Genomic DNA, 20,713 nt, shown 5'->3' on the forward strand with positions numbered 1-20,713 from the left:
TTAAAAGGAAAAAAAAAATCGTCCTTATCATTATTACCATCATTACCCTTGCGTTAGCATCCGTGAAATAGTTTTGGAGTCTGTGAAGCTTGAATTGAGAAGCAAAAGCAAATCAATTATCATCATCACCATCATCATCATCATCATTTATTATTATTATTATTATTATTATTATTATTATTATTTTTATACTGTCATTATTCATATACTGTTGTTCAGTCCCATATAGGCCCTGAGTGAGCAGGTATATTGGTGGAAGGCATTCCAGCCGTGATCATCTTGTATTTTCCTTCGCGAACAAAGCGTACCCCAGACCTAATTTCCCGTTGTGCTCTGTTTTAAAATGGTACGGTCTGATTCGAGGGAGACTAGGCGTCGATTTCTAGCACATGTCGAGCGACCTCGCATATGCACCTCGATGACTTGTCATTGCAAGTAATTTTGTGCAGAGGAGTTTACATTGACACATTACATGCCGCGGCCTTTCTTTTGACCGTGTTAATTCCTCTCCTCCTACACCAAACCCCTTGTCACTAACGTATATCTCTTCTACGACTTAGGCCCACCCTCTTTTTACTTCATACGCAGATTATCTTGACACCTACACACATAATATATCTGCTCATCATGCGAAAGCGGGTGGCCTTAACATGAGCGCTCGACCTGCTAGTAATAGCAGCAAATCAAATCTCCTTCGGACCACACCCTATTTCCTTATGAAAGGACTCTTCAGATAATGTTGTCCAAGATGTCACTATATCAGAAAATAGACGGAATTGTCATGACTAGAAATGCCTTTGGTTAAAGATCTGTTCTATCAGGAACTGATCCGTGTGGGCGACGGAGGGCAATGCTAGAAATAACAGCTATCTATTCATTACTAGCCTTTAAACTATTGCTTTCTTTTCGTTCTCAAACAACATCATTTATAGAGACATTTTTGTTGTTCCATTTGCAAAACTTCATTCTTTTTATCGCTTTAATCTTTTATTCTTCCGCCCGATTACGTTTTTCTTTTCTTTTCTTCCTTCCTTGCTACTATTTACCTCTTTATTAACTCTTTTCTTCTTTCTCGCTTACCCTCCACCCCTTTTTCTCTCCACTCTCTCTCTTTCCCTTTCTCTCTCCTTCCTTAGTAACCTTTCCCATATCTCTTTTCCCTGTAGACTATATTTCTCACTCATTCATCGCACATTCACGTTCTCACATTCACTTTTTCATTTCATTTAAACTGTTTTTCCTCATTCACACTTTCTCAGAATATCATTGTCTTTCAGTTACCCAACCTCCATCCGTTGCTTTTCGTTTTCATTTTACCCTCATACCCTTAAAACCCAGCCCTCCGCTGTCTTTTCTTTACACTCACATGCACTCATCTTTTCTCTCCCTTCATTCGTTTCCACATTTCGTTCTTCGTTCCTTCAATTAATGACTGTCTTTCTTTCTCCTAGACACTCGCTTTTCGCTTATTCGTTCTCTCTCCTTCTTTCCTTTCCTTCATTCATACGTACACACTCTTATTTATTGAATCCACCCTATAATTATTCTATCTATTTATCTCTATCTCACTGAGCACATTTGTTCTGACTTGACTTCAGTGAAACTCTTCAACAGGCAGCGAGAGAGTGAGAGACAAGAACAATGAGAGACGGAGTGAAAGAGAGAGTATAAGTAAGAGAGAGAGAGATGGTAGAGAGATATAAAGAGAGAAAGTAGAGCGCTATAGAGAAAGCAATAAGGCGGGGTATAGAGAGTTGTAAAGAGAAAGACAGAGAGTTATATAAATACAACCATATATATAAATATATATATATATATATATATATATATATATATATATAGAGAGAGAGAGAGAGAGATGAGGGAGGGATATAAAGATATAAAGAGAGAGTGAGAGAAGAGCAGTGGGAGAGAGATAACGATAGATACAGAGGTAATGAGAGAGGGAAAGGAGTGAGTATTAAGCAGGCGGCCCATGTCGGTGCCACTACCTAACACAACATGTCGGCTGCAGCCGCTTCTCATACACATCATGCTCAACACAACCAGCAACAACAACACCATCATAATCATAACAAACATCATCGCCACCAGCAGCATCCAGAACAAGAGCACGTCCAGTACCACTCCCGCCAGTACAACCCCAAATATCATCAAAGCTCTCCAAACCTAACAACGTACAACCTTAGCCAAAAAGAAGCGCAAGACCGTCACCACCACCACCGCCACCACCACCATCACGATCACGACTACCACGACTACCACGACGACCAGGGCGACCACAATTACGGCGACGACAACGACGACGACGAACGGTGTGGAGACGGCGGTGGCGGCGATAGTCAAGGTTCCTCTTTAGCAGTCAACTCCATCATTACATCGCTACCGGAATCGTCTTCTTTACGAGACGGTGCTTCCAGTTCTTCAAACAGACTGCCCGTCGATCAGCATCAGCATCATCGTCACCTTCAACAACAACAGCAGCACCAAAATCATCAACAGGACCGTCGTTACTACGGACAAAATACGGCAGAGGCTACCTCACCTCGACAGCACCACCGTTCCGGCAGTGGGGACAACTTCGAACTCCTGGACCACTACGGAGCACAGCATATTTTCGATGCTATCAAAAATGGGTTCGTATACATAAGTATATATATACATATAGACACTTCCTAAACACATATATCCACACTCACAATATACATTTACACATCATATATATATTATATATATATATATATATAGCGGGCGATCTTCTGTGCGTTCAGTCGATCTCCTAGAAATACCAGCCAAATCTCCCGTCCTCAAAAATGGGGAAGTACAATATCAGTTAATACACTCCCAACCGCTAAAAAAGGACGAGATTGTCACGGTTTGAATACTTGTAAATATAAGATTTTCCTCGATCAGGGTTGACCTGGAAGATACCTAAACCCGCATACATCTATTGTATAAATATTAACATATAAATGTCAGAATACCTACAGCTCGTATTAAATGTATCTGTTGTGTGTGTGTGTGTATATACACACACACCAACACACATATAACTATCATTAGATATAAATATATAATGCTAATATCTCAATTTACAGGTTTATTATATGGTTGGACACACACATATATATGATCATGTGGTCAATGCCCTGTGTATATATGTATATATATATACATACATACACGCGCGCGCGCACATGTGTATGTATTTATGAGTGCGTGTATGTAAAGGCGGTATATACGTAAATGTATATATGTCCTTCCATAAACTAAATAACGCGTGTATTTTGTAATAATAATGTATTTCTCATTCTTCTATCATGCCGAGAAAATCTTTATTTTGATACTCGATTTTGTCCCTTAGGATGAATATATGAATATATATGTATTATAAACTCGTCTATATGGTTATTCACTGTGGTGTATGATAGTATGTATACTTAGTGTGTGTGTGTGTGTGCATAAATACATACATACATACATATATATGTATATATATATATAGAAAAAGAGGGAGAGAGAGAGAGATTTGTGGGTATGACTATTATGTACACATTGGTTTATAAAATCGCTCATTTTATGGCAAATATTCGCACGTGTGTATGTGTGTGTGTATAGATGTTGCTTCATGTATATTTGTATTCATAGTATGTATTAGTATATAAACTCAGTGTACACGCGTATATACACATTTATGAATAAATGTATACACATACACACATATATTACACCATGAATCATATGTTGTATAAAGTCATTATAGATGATATTTATGCATAGAAATGTGTACACGAAACTGAGAATATATGCGGTATAATATACACTAGTGTGTGTCCATGTAACGGTAAATGAAAGGGAGTGTATACACCTACACATACGTGTAGTTACATATTAAACACCCACCCATCCATCCACACATACACACATATATGCTTGTCTGTCTATCTATCTATCTATCTATCTATCTCTGTCTGTCTGTCTATCTATCTGTCTGCCTATCTGTCTGTCTATCTGTCTGTCTATCTGTCTATCTATCTATCTGCCTGTCTATCTATCTGTCTCTCTGTCTATCTATCTGCCTGCCTGTCTGTCTATCTATCTGCCTATCTATCTGTCAATCTGTCTGTCTATCTATCTTTCTGTCTGTCTATTTGTCAATCTGTCTGTCTAGCTATCTATCTGTTATCTGTCTCTTTCTCACTCTCTCCATCTCTCTGTCTGCTGGTCTGTCTATGTATCTATCTTTCTGCCTGCCTGTCTTTCTGTTTGTATATCTCTCCGTCTGCCTATCTATCTATCTATCTATCTATCTATCTATCTATCTATCTATCTATCTATCTATCTATCTATCTATCTATCTATCTATCTATCTATCAATCTGTCTATCTATCTATCTATCTATCTATCTATCTATCTATCTATCTATCTATCTATCTATCTATCTATCTGTCTATCAATCAATGTCTATCTGTCTGCTTCTCTCTCTCTCTCTATGTATATATATATATACACACACACACACACACGTATATATCATCACCATTTCAATATTCATTTCTTGTATGACTCAGACAAAATTCTTTGAGGCTGATTGTCTACAGCAAGGTGCTCTTCCTGTCACCTGCCCTCAGCTATTTCCAAGCACAATGTTTCTACGGGAGATTGCAAACAAACGTTACTATTTTTGTATAATGACATTAGTGTACAATTAGCCCAAAGTGTCAAGACAAAGATATACTAACACGTACACACACAGGATTTATTCTTTGTAAGCCTAGTACTTATTCTATCAGTGTCTTTTGCCAAACCACTAAGTTATGGGAATGTAAACACACCAACATCGGTTGTCAAGCAATGGTGGGGATACAAAAACAGACACCACAAACACACACATACGAGTCTTCTTTCTACACTTGTATGTGTACACATATATACATATATATACACACAAATATATATATATATATACATTCATATATAGATGCATATATACATACATACATATACATATATAGATGCATATATACATATATATACAAAGATATAAATACACACACACACACACACATATATATATACATACCTATACAAACATGTACATAAATACGTATTGAAACCATATAATAATGAAAATATTAATAAAGATGTTATTGTTTCACTTTACAGAAACTCTAAGAGATAACAGATTGCTCTAGGCTCACATTAGGCAAGAAGCTGAAAATTTTTTTGGCTCATGACACTTCATGGACTCTAAATAAGGCATGTGTAAAATTTGAATGAAATCTGTTGGGTAGTTCTCAAGTTTTACCAATGCACACAGACAAACAGACAGACACACATTCTCAGTTTTATATATATATCTGTGTGTCTGTGTTCATCATCCTACTATTGCTTAATGTGTTTACATCCCCCATAACTTAGCTGTTCAGCAAAAGAGACCGATAGAATAAGTACTAGGTTTACAAAGAATTAGCCCTGGGGGTCGATTCGTTCGACTAAAAGCGGTGCTCCAGCATGGCCACAGTCAACTGGAACAAGTAAAAGAATATATATATATATGTATAGGTGTAGGCATGGTTGTGTGGTAAGTAGCTTGCTTCTTAACCATATTGTTCCAGGTTCAGCTCCACTTGTGTGGCACCTTGGGCAACTGTCTTCTACTACAGCCTTGGGTTGACCAAAGCCTTGTGAGTGGATTTGGTAGACAGAAACTGAAAGAAGCTCATCATTTATACATATACCAGCAGTATCGCCCGGCGTTGCTCGGGTTTGTAAGGGAAATAACTATATAAGCATTTTTAGAGAGTTACTTCCTTTATAGATGCCAATTCGGGCTTTCTTAGCCATTTCTGTTTTGGTGTCTTCAAGCCATGAAGTCGTTGTTCTAAAAGAACGCTGGTCTCCTTGACAACGCATTACGACGTTGATTTCCTTAAACTCCCTTCCCCACAGCTTCACGACGGAGGGAAGAAGGGGGAGAAGCAAACACAGGTGCAGGTGTTTGAGCGTGGACGCCAACTCCGCTGCCATCGACACACAAAAAATTATGCATTAAAATGGAATAAAAAATGATGTTAAATTATTTTTAAAATCGTAGACTCATCGTAGACGCGCGCTAATAGTCAGACGGGCTCGATATTAATCACGACTATAAGATACCCGAATTTGGTTAAACTGCACCGCAAAATGTGGGAGGAGTTAGGAATCTAAATCGTAGGAGACAGACACTCACACAACTACAGTTTTATGTATATAGATATGTATGTAGGTATTTATGTGTTTGTGTTTGTCCCTCCACCATCACTTGACAACTGATACTGGTGTGTTTATGTCCCTGTAACTTACTGGTTCAGCAAAAGAGACCGATAAAATAAGTACTAGGCTTACAAAGAATAAGTTCTGGGGATGATTTCTTTGACTAAAACCATTTTAAGGGAGTACTCCAGCATGGCTGCAGTCAAATGACTAAAACAAGTAAAAGAGTGAAAGAATAAAAGAATATATATATATATATATATAGTATATGTATGTGTGTGTGTGTATATATATATATATATATGCATGTATACATATTTGTATACATACGCACGTACACACATATGCATTTACATTTGTATACATATATACATATTTCTTTATTGCCCACAAAGGGATAAACATAGAGGGGACAAACAAGGACAGACAAAGGGATTAAGTTGATTACATTGACCACAGTGCGTAACTGGTGCTTAATTTATCAACACTGAAAGGATGAAAACCATGAAACGAGCATGAGGGATTTCAAATTCGGTGGGCCCCACCCGCCTCATATACAAGAATTAAAATGTTGGAAAATTAGCAAATTTAAATCTCAAAACCTGTTTATTGCATGTAATTGACAAGTTAGAAGAGAAAGTTTACTAACAACTAAAAATGGCGTTCTATAGATACACTTCTAAAAATTCGATTTTTTTTCTCACACATTCACTTGCTGTGTTTGACTTCTCCTTCATTTTGAAAAGTACAATGCAGAATATGATAAAATGGCAGAAAATTGTGAAAAAAGAAGATATATCATTTTAGCAGTTGTTTTGTTGTTCCAAAGGCACAATGTGTGTGTGTGGTGGGGAAGATAAACATTTAAAAGACATGGCTTTTTAAAACTTCATTGTTTTGCAAAATTGGGGAAACTCTAACATATATATAGGACAGTTATTTCATTTCTCCATCAGATGACAACACACAAGCTCTAGTCTTCTCATTGGTCTTTGCAATGGCAAGAACTAGTTCTTTTGGAATGCCAAATGCTCAAAGGATTTTCAACATTTTGTAGCGATGCATGCTGTGAAATGCTTTGCTGAAGTCCACAAAGGTTATAATGGCTGATAGTTGTCTTGATTTAACTCCTGTGATATGCCTCAGGGCTAAGATTTGAAATGTTGTGGATCTCCTTGGTCTAAATCCGTGTTGATTTGGTCTCAGATGGCTATCAAGCACCTATCGAATCTTGTTGAAGATCATTCGGTTGATGACTTTGAGTGAGATATTGGACAGTGCAATTCCTCTTTAGTTAATCTCACTGCTGAGGTTTCTGACTTTGGGATTGGCATCAAGTCAATCTTGAACCACTGATCTGGACTTTCTAGGTTCTGCAAGAGCTTACTCACAAAATTCAGCATTATTTCATCCAGACTGCACCTCTTGGTAACGTCAAGGAGAATTCCATCAGGGCCAGCAGCTTTTCCCTCTTTCAATCTGTTCTTGGCACTCTGAATTCTTTCAAATACTAGCTGGGGTGCTACAAGGAGATACACTTGCACCTTACCTGTTTGTAATTATATTGGATTATGCAATGCCGCAGTGACTATGACCTAGGTTTCATCATAGACCAGCGAAGATCATGGATAGTACCAGCAGTAACCATCACAGACCTAAACTTTGCCGATGATATAGCATGCATATCTAACAAAACAGATCAAGCTCAACAACTGTTCAGCAGAGTAGAAACGTTAGCTACTAAAATAGGACTGCATACAAATGTCAAGGAAACAGAATACATGTCTTTTAACCAATTAAGTGATACTGAACTGTTTGCTCTGAGCAGTTCCAAATTGAATGTTGCTCAAGACTTCAAGTACTTAGGTGGTTGGGTGAGCAGTTTGGAAGCAGACATCAAGATCAGGAAGACACAAGCATGGACAGCCTGCCACAAACTAAAGCAAATTTGGAACTCCAATTTGCCCAGACAAATCAAAGTCAAGTTTTCCTTACAGCTGTTGAATCAGTGCTATTATATGGCAATGAAACTTTATCAAACAGGCTAAATGGATGCTACACAAGGATGCTACAAATGGTCCTAAATGTGAAATGGTAGCAACATATCTCTATATATATAAACAGCAAAATGTCTGTGTGTGTGTGTATCCTTTATACAAATCCACAATCTTTCAGTTAGAGGGCTCGCACTTTCTATGGCCATTCAAAACCGTCCAAGGGTGGTCGTGCACATCTTTACATTTCCCCAGTCACACCGCAAAGCCATTAAAAAATCAATAGAAGTGACATTTTTGTGAATTTTCTATCCAAAACCCAATCAAAATGCCTGAAACTTGATACGCCAATTGAATGCCAGCTAGCTGTATGTGATTGGTCGGAGATTTGGACAGTACTCGCGTGTATGTGCACACGCATGCAGCTGTATATGCATGCACTAGCACTATGAAGACCTGCCAAAAGTTAGCAAGATGATCAGGCAAAGAGAGCTGTGACTACCTGATCACTGCATGCACCACCCAGAGGTGGAAACATCCAATTAGTTTTGTGGAAGCCTCTTCATGGTGATGTAAGAAGAAAATGTTGTCACACTTCAACAACTTGATTGCAAACACTGGCCTGGAATATATCTAGGACCTCAAGGCAGTGATGATGCACCAAAAAGGCGGCAAGCTGGCAGAAGCGTTAGCACATCAGGCAAAATGCTTAGCAGTATTTCGTCTGCCGTTACGTTCTGACTTCAAATTCTGCCTAGGTCGACTTTGCTTTTCATCCTTTTGGGGTCGATAAATTAAGTACCAGTTATGCACTGGGGTCGATGTAATCGACTTAATCCCATTGTCTGTCCTTGTTTGTCCCCTCTATGTTTAGCCCCTTGTGAGCAATAAAGAAATAAGAAGTGTGGAGGGTAGACTTTGTTGCTGTGGCCTAGGCTGGAACCCGGCCATAGTAATAAATATTTCGAAAGTTTGCTTTTCCAGTTTCCAGTAAGGATAGTGGGGCACAATGAGTAATATTTACTGCATTTTTCACTTTTGAGAAATAAGAATATTTTTTATAAATCTTCACTACCTAACAAAATCTACATCAGCTAAGCAAATGACCTTCTCTAAGTGCATTAAAAACACTATAACATATTCAAATCACTGACTCAGAAAATCGACTCCGTTCTCTTTGACAAATTCAGATGGAACAAAATGAGTAAGACAAGCTAAGTTAAATCTGCCTCTTTAATTCACTAGAATTACATTTGAAAAAAAAAAAACAAAAAAAAAAAAAACTTGTACACATCAATGTCCACACTTAGACACCAGAAAGTTCAGAAATTCAACAAAAATTGAATTTTTCTGTAGCTTTCTCACAATCTGCAGGAGTGGCTCTCTTCCTGATATAGTTAAGCATGATACAATTAAAGAGAAGTTATTGATATGAGTCATTGCTCATTTTGCCCCAGTTTCGACATCAGATTTTCAAAATTGAAAACTGTCAAAATCGACAGTAATCCAACAGAGAAAAGAATTTCGATTGTTAAGCACCAAAAATTATCTAGATTCTTTATTAGCAACCTCAGTTACAATTGGGTCAAATTTGATGGAAAACTTTTTGAAAAAAGTACCTGTTACCTGTTTCAAAACTTCTTGACTGGAGCAACAACTATGGTAGCCAATATTTACTCCCAAAGATGATGCAGGAGTACAAAATGGTGAGGCAATACTTGCAATGTAACGGTTTCAAAAAGACAATAAGAAGATAATAAGAAATTCATAATTACTCATTTTGCCCCACTCATCTGTAGTTATTTCGAGTATTTGACAAAGTGATGAAAAATATCAAAAAAAAAAAAAAGAAACAAGAGTCGATTTAATGAGAAACATGTGAGCATAAAAGCAATAATTTTAAAGCTGAAAAGAATGTTTTGAGCTGTTGGGAAGTGTAATTTTATAATTAAAAGTAAATTTAATTTTAAATTTTGGAATATATTCATTACTTATTTTCTGTTTTGTAAAATAAGACCAGTTTTCAATGCCTCACTGAAATAATGAAGTTTATAACAACGATATATGTGTGAACATGTTTGTGTGTGTGTGTATGTGCACACGTGTCTTTAATTACAAGTGGTCAAGCCAAGGTCACTGCTCAGTCATGCATTGAAAGGAATTTAAACTAGAGACAATAAATAACTTCTTTCTATCAATCACTTTATCTATCTTTATATAATCATACTCTGCCTCTCACACACAAACACACATACACTCACAAATACATACATACATTTTAGGAGTGTTTTGTCATTTACCATTTCTCTGTCAGTGCCTCAAAAGCAGCGATAATTAATTCCCAAGGGAACAGTAGCTGCCTTGGGACTGGAGAGTTAACTGTTTTTTAATTGAATGAATTGGTGTCTCTAATGTGATTAGAACTATGGTTATTTATCAAAAAGGCAGATCAATTACAATTTAAAAAATTGTTTATTGAAAAAGAGCTGCTGCATGCAAGATTACTGAGAGGTGGGGGAGAGAATTCCTGTATTGAGTTCTGCATATCCTTCTTAAGAGGGCCCCTGTTATTGAGGTGGGGGGGCAGGGCAATTGCCCCCTTTGGCCCCCTTTTAATCCGGCCCTGTTCCTAACATCAACCATGTCAGTGTGCTTTTTCTTGTCTTCAGTACTAGTGAGACTGTCATGCAGTTTGCAAGACTATGAATCTTGCAAGGGTAGCTTTATGCTAGAAGATGAGGTGTAGAGAAGGGTAAAAGTATGAAAGAAGGGGTCAGAACAGAATGGGTTTCTTGATGTAAAGGGTCTACATGATCGCTGACATCTTAGAAGAGGTACTCTGTCAATATCCTTATCTAAGTTCAGCTTTTTATTCCTTGCTATGTACTTATCTTGCAGTTATCTTACTAGAAAAATGGCATCAGTTGTACTTCCTCGTGGCATTTTATCATAGTTAATTCTCTTCTTGGTCAGTTGATCCATAACTCTTTCCATAACTTTCAAAACCCCATCAAACAATTTGATATCTTTGTGATTTCCTTTTTCTCTTGTGCATTGACTATCGTAGCAACTAGCCTGTACCCTACCATACCAAATTTGTAAGCATTTTAGCAATAATTCCTGATGGACCAGGTGCTTTCTTTGCCTTAATTATTTTATCTACCTTACTGCTGTCAACTTGAAAGGCAGGTCCCTCTGTTGGGTCTGCTTGGGGTAGACTTTCTTTGTCTCATGTATTCCATACATTCATGAGCTTCTCATAGGAGCACTTCCATGTTTCTTTCTTTTCAGCATCAGTAAGAACAACTGTGCTGTTACCATTCCATAACAACATTTTGATATTCTCTAACATACTGCATAGCTTCACACCTCTGTTTCTTATATTGGTTTCAAATTTTGGCACAAGGCCAGCATTTTCGGGGAGGGGATGAGTCAATTGCATCAACCCCTGTGCGTAACTGGTGCTTATTTTTATTAACCCTGAAGAGATGAAAGGCAAAGTTGACCTCAGTGGAATTTGAACTCAGAATGTAAGAACACCCAAAATACTGCCATGCATTTTGCCTAGCATGCTAACAATTCTGCCAGCTCACTGCCTTATCCTCGGTTTCTCATATTACATGGCATCCAAACCTCTTTATTTCTGCATCCTTTCTTGCAAGGTATACCTGACATATAGCTTCCCTTCTAGCAATTTCACAGTTTGTTCTGGAGTCTCTTTCCTTACAATCATTCCAAGCTTGCCCCTTAACTTTTTCATCTCTATCTCCAGTTGTATTCCACTACTGTGTCACTTTGAGCTGCTACAGATTGTCACATAGAAACTCTCAATTTTCCTCTTTACTGCAACATTACAGAAGGCCTCCTGGTGTTATTTAAACATGTCCAGTAAAATGTCAACAGCAGTAATGAGGTTACTATCATTCATAATTCAAGTATGCAGAAGGGTTTCATAAAAAAAGATCATTCTGTCCTTCTGCTGAGCACGACTGCAATGAATATACTCTACTGAAATAAATATTGCAGGTGTGTTTTCTATAACTAGCCAGTGTGGAAGGGAAGCTAAATATCAAATGATGATCATGATGATGAGAATATATATATATATATATATATATACACACATATATATACACACACACGAGGAGGTGCTGAAAAGTTCCTGGCTTTGGATAAAAGAAAATACAGGAGGATCGGTCAATTATGATTTTATTCAACATATTCCCCTCACAGATTCACACACTTGCTGCAGTGGTCCTTCAGTTTTCCTAAGCCCCATAAACCTGTAAAAGAACTCGAAAGATTGGGCCTCCAACCAGGCCTTTCGCAATACCCTTAAAGCCAGGAACCTTTTAGCACACATTGTACATATATATATATATATATATATATATATATATATACACACTCACACACACATATATACATATATATATATCTATATGAATGATCATGTGATTACATACAAACATATATGTATGTATATGTGTGTGTGTGTGTGTGTGTGTGTATTTGTATGAATTATTTATTCAGCCTGATGGCTATTTGCTGTGCTAGTAAATGTATCATTTACTGTTTACTATAATGCGGTCAACAGACGTCTAGGCTGGCTGCATGTACATATTATTGACAAGGCCCAAAAGACAAAACCGTATCTGGCATTTTCCTTAGCCACCGCCAAGATAAATTTTCATCTCCTTCTGATATGTATATATACTCTTTTACTTGTTTCAGCCATTTGACTGCGGCCATGCTGGAGCACCGCCTTTAATCGAGCAACTCGACCACGGGACTTACTCTTTGTAAGCCCAGTATTATTCTATCTTATCGGTCTCTTTTGCGAACCGCTAAGTGACGGGGACGTAAACACACACCAGCTCGTTGTCAAGCAATGCTGGGGGGACAAACACATACACACACCACTTATATATATATATATACATATATACACAGCTTCTTTCTGTTTCCGTCTACCAATCCACTCACAAGGCATTGGTCGCCCGGGGCTATAGCAGAGACACTTGCCCAAGATGCCACGCAGTGGGACTGAACCTGGAACCATGTGGTCGGTTAGCAAATTGTCTTTAAGCATGTTCATCTTCATCATCATCATCATCATCATCATCATTATTTAGCATCCATTTTCCATGCTGGTATGGGTTGGATGGTTTGACTGCAAACTGGTAAACTGGGGAGCTGCACCAGGTTTCAGCCCAATTTGGTATGGTTTCTTATTTCTTTATTGCCCACAAGGGGCTAAACATAGATGGGAACAAACAAGGACAGACAAAGGGATTAAGTCGATTACATCAACCCTAATGCATAACTGGTACTTAATTTATTGACCTCAAAAGTATGAAAAGCAGAGTCGACCTTGGCAGAATTTCAACTCAGAACGTAACGGCAGATGAAATACCGCTATGCATTTCGCCCGTCGTGCTAATGATTCTGCCAGCTCACCGATATGGTATGGTTTCTACTGCTGGATGCAGCCATGCTGGGGCTACACTTTGAAAGGTTTTAGTCGAACAACTAAACCCCCAGGACTTTTTTTTTTTTTTTGAGAAGCAAGCTTCTTACCACAGCAATACCTGCGCTTTATCTGTAAACATAGTCATCATCATAATTTCAAATCTGCTTTTCATGCTGACATAGCTACCCATATATGGAGGAGATGCTGGAAAGTTCCTGGCTTTGGATAAAAAAAAATACAGGAGGATCAGTTAATTATGATTTTATTCAACATGTTCCCCTCTCAGATTCACACACTTATTGCAGTGGCCCTTCAGTTGTCCAAAGCCCTGTAAAAGAACTCAGAAGGTTCGGCCCCCAACCAGGCCTTTCGCGATAATCTTAAAGCCAGGAACTTTTAAGCACCCTATCATGTGTATATATATATATATATATTTAATAAATAAAATATATGCATACATACATACATATATGTACGTACCTACATCTACATGTATATATACATGCATATATAAATATATATATATTTATATATGCATGTATATATACATATATGTATGTATGTATGCATATATTTTATTTATTAAATTTGCCAGCCCCGCCTGGCACCTGTGCAGGTGGCACGTAAAAAAGCACCCACTACACTCACGAGGGTGGTTGGCGTTAGGAAGGGCATCCAGCTGTAGAAACATTGCCAAATTAGACTGGAGCCTGGTGCAGCCTTCTGGCTTCCCAGAACCCCGGTCGAACCGTCCAACCCATGCTAGCATGGAGAACGGACGTTAAACGACGATGATGATGATTGCATGATGAGCGCCCTCACGTCGTTTCGTTTCCTTTCTGTTCTCCAAGTAAGTTTTTATATATATATATATATATATATATATATATATATATATATTGAATCTTTAAAACTAGTATATCAATAAAAAAATTCATCTTAGATGTAAAACTGCAGTAACATGTCTGTCAATGGTGTATATTACATTCAGTATGATACGTAAATGGCTGTTATACATTTATGTTTCCCGAGATCTTAATAAAAATAATACATGCCACAGCTTGCCTCATGGAAGTACAGAACATTTCCTACCCATAGCGATATATACACACATACATATATATATGAACGTGTGTGTATATTATATATAAATATATATATATATATAAACACATACTTGTATAAATATATATATATTTATATGTATGTATGTATATATGTATATAGACACTACATCATTTTTGAAAGATTTATTTCTTGGAACAAAATATCTTCTGATGCATTTAAATACTTAATCTAGTATTTAGTAAACATGCCTTGCGCATAATACTTTAATAAGTTTGAAGCACCAGGTAGTGTCTACAAGGATAAAATGTTATAATGAAGGGTGTCCATTTTCTTTTGAGATGTGTGTGTGTGTAAATACACAAACCCATATACATACAAATATACAGATACAAACACACACAAAACCCACATACATACACACATAAACCCCATATACAAACATGAAAATCACACATACAAAACACATGCATGCACAAACAAATAAATTGCACAGGTAAGAATACACACCATAGAAAGACAGAATGGATGAAACAGGACAGGAGGAGACACATGGGATGGAGAGTTGCTGAAGAGGTCACAAAATGTGCGATGAAAGATTTCAGACAGGGGACACTAAGATAAGAACAATAATAAAGCTGAGGTGAATAGCAAGTGTATAGTGCTTGTGTTTATTTGGCATAAAGAATAAAATGTCCTTCCCAAAACATAACAATATATATCTCCATCCATCCATCTATCCATCTATCTATCTATCTATCTATCCATCCATCCATCCATCCATCCATCCATCCATCCATCCATCCATCTATCCATCTATCCATCTATCTATCTATCTATCTATCTATCTATCTATCTATCTATCTATCTATCTATCTTGCAAAGTGGTTGGCATTTGGAAGAGCATCTAGCCATAAAAACTATACCAAAACTGACCTTAGCTGTGCAGATGCCACATAAAAAGCAGTCTACCTGTTCTGCGGAATGATTGATATTAGGAAGGGCATCCAACCATAAAATCCATGCCAAAACAGACACAGAAGTATTGTCGTATAGGCTTCTGCCTGGCCAGCTCAAATCAAACCATCCAACTCATGCCAGTATGGAAAACAGACATTAAATAATGATGATATACATACATCATCATCATCATCATCGTTTAACGTCCACTTTCCATGCTAGCATGGGTTGGACGATTTGACTGAGGTCTGGCGAACCAGATGGCTGCACCAGACTCCAATCTGATCTGGCAGAGTTTCTACAGCTGGATGCCCTTCCTGACACCAACAACTCCGAGAGTATAGGGGTGCTTTAACGTGTCACTGGCATGAGGGCCAGTCAGGCAGTACTGGTAATGGCCATGCTCAAATGGTGCTTTTTATGTGCCACCTGCACAGGAGCCAGTCCAGCGGCACTGGCGATGACCTCGCTCAAATGTTTTTTCACGTACCACCAGCACAAGTGCCAGTAAGGTGGTGCAAGTAACGACCATGCTTGAATGGTGTTTTTTACGTGCCATCGGCATGGAGGCCAGCTTGTTGCTCTGGCAACGATCACACTAGTATGGTATTCTTAGTGCTCCACTAGCACAGATGCCAGTCATCGAATATATGTATATGTGTATATATATATATTTATTTAGACATGTGTATGTTTATATATAAATCCATATATATATATATATATGTATCACTGTAGGTGAGTTGTGTTATATATTTCCATGACACAAGCTGCAGCATGTTCTTTTGATTTAGATCTCAGTATACAGAAATGTATAATCCTAATTTGTATGGTTTTGTAATATTATCTAGAGATCCAGTGTCAAGGGCCACTATCAGTGTATTTACCTGCTTTGATATATATCATTCAGTGACACTTAATGACCCAAAATCCACAAAAAGAAAAGAAAGGAAATTATTCAGGCAAATGACTGTAAATGTGTGAGTGTGTGTTTGTGCATGTGTGTGTAGATGTATTTGACTGAACTTGTGTGTATGTAGTGGAGTGATTATTCGAGTGTGTATTTAGTACATTTTGAAAGTGTTGCCTTCTTAAAGCTGATAAACATACTCAAAGTTGATTTGTGATACACTTTTTTATTTTTTCGTTTTCAGTTATATTCTCAGAAATTTTTATTTTTGCTTTGCTTGGTGGCCTTCTTGATGGGTTTTAAAATTTAACAACTCAAAACCGAAACTGATTGGGAAACTCACAGGGAAAATTGTGGCAAAAATTTCTGTGAATATAAATGAAAATAAGAAGTGAATGACAACCTGTGTGTGTGTTTATAGCAGAATTGTTAGCACACTGCACAAAATGTTTAATGGCATTTCACCCATCTTTACAATTAGAGTTCAAATACCACTGAGGTTAACCTTCTTTTCCATTCTTTTGGAGTCAGTAAAATAAGTACCAGCTGAGTACTGGGGTCGATGTAATCAACTTAACCCCCACCCCACCCTGTGCCAAAATTTAAAACTAATATTACTCTTCCAAAATACAACACTCTTAATATCACACGTTTAATGTATATAAGTTATTTAAATGCCAGGAGCTGTGGTTTTCGTTCAAGAAAGATTATAGTGTTGGAAACACAACATGCATAAAAAGCTAGGTGAAATGAAACCACCTCAAAAGTGAAGACAAGCATTGCAGATACAGTATTTCGTTATTTTTGCAGGTTATCAATGCTATGCACTCACTTCAATTCTGAATGGAATCAGAACCACTAGTCTGAAGTATGTACACTGTAAAACTATTTGCTGATTTAAAATTGCATTGCACAAGCAGAATAAATACAAATTAAGCAACAGGAGTATTTCTGTAATGTAAACATGACCAATATCACATATTTAATATATGTATTCTCTTTTACTCTTCTTTTTTAACTCCTTTACTTTTAGTCGAGCAAATCGACCCCAGGACTTATTCTTTGTAAGCCTAGTACTTATTCTATCGGTCTCTCTTGCCAAACCACTAAGTTACGGGGACATAAACACACCAACATCGGTTTTCAAGCGATGTTGGGGGGACAAACACAGACACACAAACACACACATACATATTTATATACATATATACGACGGGCTTCTTTCAGTTTCCGTCTACCAAATCCACTCACAAGGCTTTGGTCGGCCCAAAGCTATAGTAGAAGACACTTGCCCAAGGTGCCATGAAGTGGGACTGAACCCGGAATCACATGTGGTTGGTAAGCAAGCTACTTACCACACAGCCACTCATACGCCTATGTATGTTGAAATCCCAGAAATGGTGGTTTTTCATATGACCCAACATATGATTTCAAATCAAAATTCTTGCAAAATATTCAAAAATTCATCAACATCACCATGACCATCATCACCACCATCATCGTCGTCATCATCTTCGTTTTAGCCGTCCACTTTCCCATGCTTGCTTGAGTCAGATGGGATTTGTTGAATTAGTTGATATTCAGCATAAATCAAATTGTTTGTGCTTCTTTTCTTTTTCTTTTTCTGTTTTTCTTTGTTTTTGATTTTGTTCCTGAGATCTTTTGAATAAACTATCAATACCTTGACAGCAGATCCTAGATTAAATCGAATTGAACTTGTATTATTGCGCTAACAAAATTTCTATGACTTTTTCAATTTTATCCACTATTTTGAACTTGAAATGCCTCCTTTGTGATTTCCATGCTTACATATATATGCATGCACACATGTGCACACATATACACAAACAAACAAGTACATAAACAAATGTATACACCTGCACACAAATAAGAAGTAACTTAACCAGATATACAAGAGCTCTCACCCATTATCTCCCTTGACTAGAACAACATCATCCATTCTTCTTACATCTGCTGACCATTATATTATCCATCATTCATCTGTCTTTTCATTCTGAGTTCAAATTCTGCCGAGGTTGACTTTGCTTTTCATCCTTTCGGGGTCAATAGATTAAGTACCAGTTGCGTACTGGGGTCGATCTAATCGACTGGCCCCCTCCCCTAAAATTTTGGGCCTTGTGCCTAGAGTAGAAAAGATTATATTATCCATCATGTTTCTTTGTATTCAAATTTTTGAAAATGCTGATAAACGCCGTTTAACTATTCTGTTTCTTGATGAGGGCCCAGTGCTCAAAATATCAATTTATTCTTGGTGTCTTTCTCACTGTGTACATGAATTATTTCATGCTTCTGTTTGTGTTGTTTTAATTTCTGAGATATTTTAGTTATACTGTGAAGATGCAGATGTATATCTCACTGGAAATTTAACTGTATTCTACTTGTTTGGTTACAATATATTCTCTTATTCTTTAACTGTCTCCACTCAGTAGATTGTGTCCATGCTGAAACATTACTGTCAAGGGATTTCATTGACTATGTCAACTCAAGTACTTTCTCTGGTACCTTTTTTAGTAACATTTTAGTATGTCAAGGGAACAGACCAGATGGAAAATACCAGACGCCAAGAGGCAGAGATCAGATGATGAAGATGCAAAGAAGGACTAGTGCTTCCCCGTCCCCTGTCAACCCTCCCCTGTGAGAAATGCTCCTGGCTCTTCTCCACCATTCTTGGCCTGAATAGCCATTTCAGGCACCAGCACCCTTCACACCCATGAGCATGAAGAGGCTCAATCACTCGCTACAGATTAACTACAAGTTTATGCCGCTACCACCGAGTAATGAAAGGATAAGTCAACTTGTATGGAATCAGATGCCATTCCTCCTCCACACACACACACACACACACACTGCACACACACACACATACACACACATCGCCCCCCACCATCGTTTGACAACCAATAAGTCCTGGGGTCAATGAAAAAATAACTGTTAAAATCGAACTGCACTCTTCAAAACATACACTAAGAATAAGTACAAGGTGAAATTACTACCTGCTCTTATAGCAAGTTGTTTATCCCCCTCCAACTTTTAGTTCATGCAATTGAAAAAAACCGCATTATTTACGGGATGACCCAATAATAACTTGGTGTTAAAACTCAATACTCAGTATATGTATGCTTCAGAGTAAAGCTTTAGTGAAACTTGGATACTGTCCAAGGCCCTTAGTAACCTCCTGAACTCCCTTGGTACTAGAAGGTTTTTACATGATTATGGGTTACCATTGGTCGGGTTTTGTATCCAACCAACAGCTATACTCAGAAACTGGAATGCATCCTGTTACTTGTATGATTCAGGAGTGTCAGCATAGGCTTTGATCATATTGCTTGATTTTCCAAATTGGGTCTTGCATACCGTGTTCTTTTCTGAGAATCTGAGTTGACAGCTTATGTTGGTTGACCGCATACCGCATGGTCACAGCAGAAGAGGAAGTATTTTGTAGAGATGGGGACTGACTGGGGCACTGCTTGGGGAGTTACCCAGGATGACTCAGACAAATAGTGAATGCAGTGATGTGGTGTGACAGCACATGCCCTCTTACCTGTCTTGTACTAATGTAGTCAAGGATACACTGACAGCTTTACTCATTAGACCAGTGATTCTCAACCTTTTTACCTTTACATAAACCTGAAAATAAATTACATGTCTCAAGGAACCCCTGCTCAAAAAAAAAATTATATACTATATCTTTCTCATATATGTTTCATCATTGGCTAAACTGGCAAAATGACCATTCCTAAATACAACAATATATATATATATCTGTAAAATAATATGTGACAATTATTCAATAGCCAAGATAAAACTCTGAGTTTCGGATGCCGAAGTGGAAATCCACAACACTATCTCTTCGGTTATCTGGCCATCTGAAAAACGCTATGAAAAAGACCGTTATACAAAGGGAAATTACTGTGTTATAATTCCGCTACTTATATAAAAGCGCTAATCCAATGACCGCTAATTAAAATAAGGTTAAAAGTCCATAATAAACACATAAGCATGCCTACTCATATGCACACATGTGCGCTTGCACAC

General features: G+C 37.6%; 1 protein-coding gene across 2 annotated transcripts in view; it reads left to right on the forward strand.

The window, feature by feature from the left end:
- Positions 1-1,919: 1,919 nt before the first annotated feature.
- The window catches only part of LOC115214118 (probable protein S-acyltransferase 23), a 246,604-nt gene continuing 227,810 nt past the window's right edge, over positions 1,920-20,713 (forward strand). The window contains exons 1-2 of one of the 2 annotated variants that reach the window (XM_036504612.1): positions 1,920-2,257; positions 2,288-2,636. In XM_036504612.1, coding sequence (XP_036360505.1) covers positions 2,002-2,257; positions 2,288-2,636 — 605 coding nt within the window. In that variant the 5' untranslated portion in view covers positions 1,920-2,001. Of the gene's footprint in view, positions 2,637-20,713 lie in introns of both variants that reach the window. The other variant, XM_029783180.2, reaches the window with a different exon arrangement.

Source organism: Octopus sinensis, linkage group LG7, assembly GCF_006345805.1.
Source record: "Octopus sinensis linkage group LG7, ASM634580v1, whole genome shotgun sequence".
Lineage (NCBI taxonomy): Eukaryota > Metazoa > Mollusca > Cephalopoda > Octopoda > Octopodidae > Octopus > Octopus sinensis.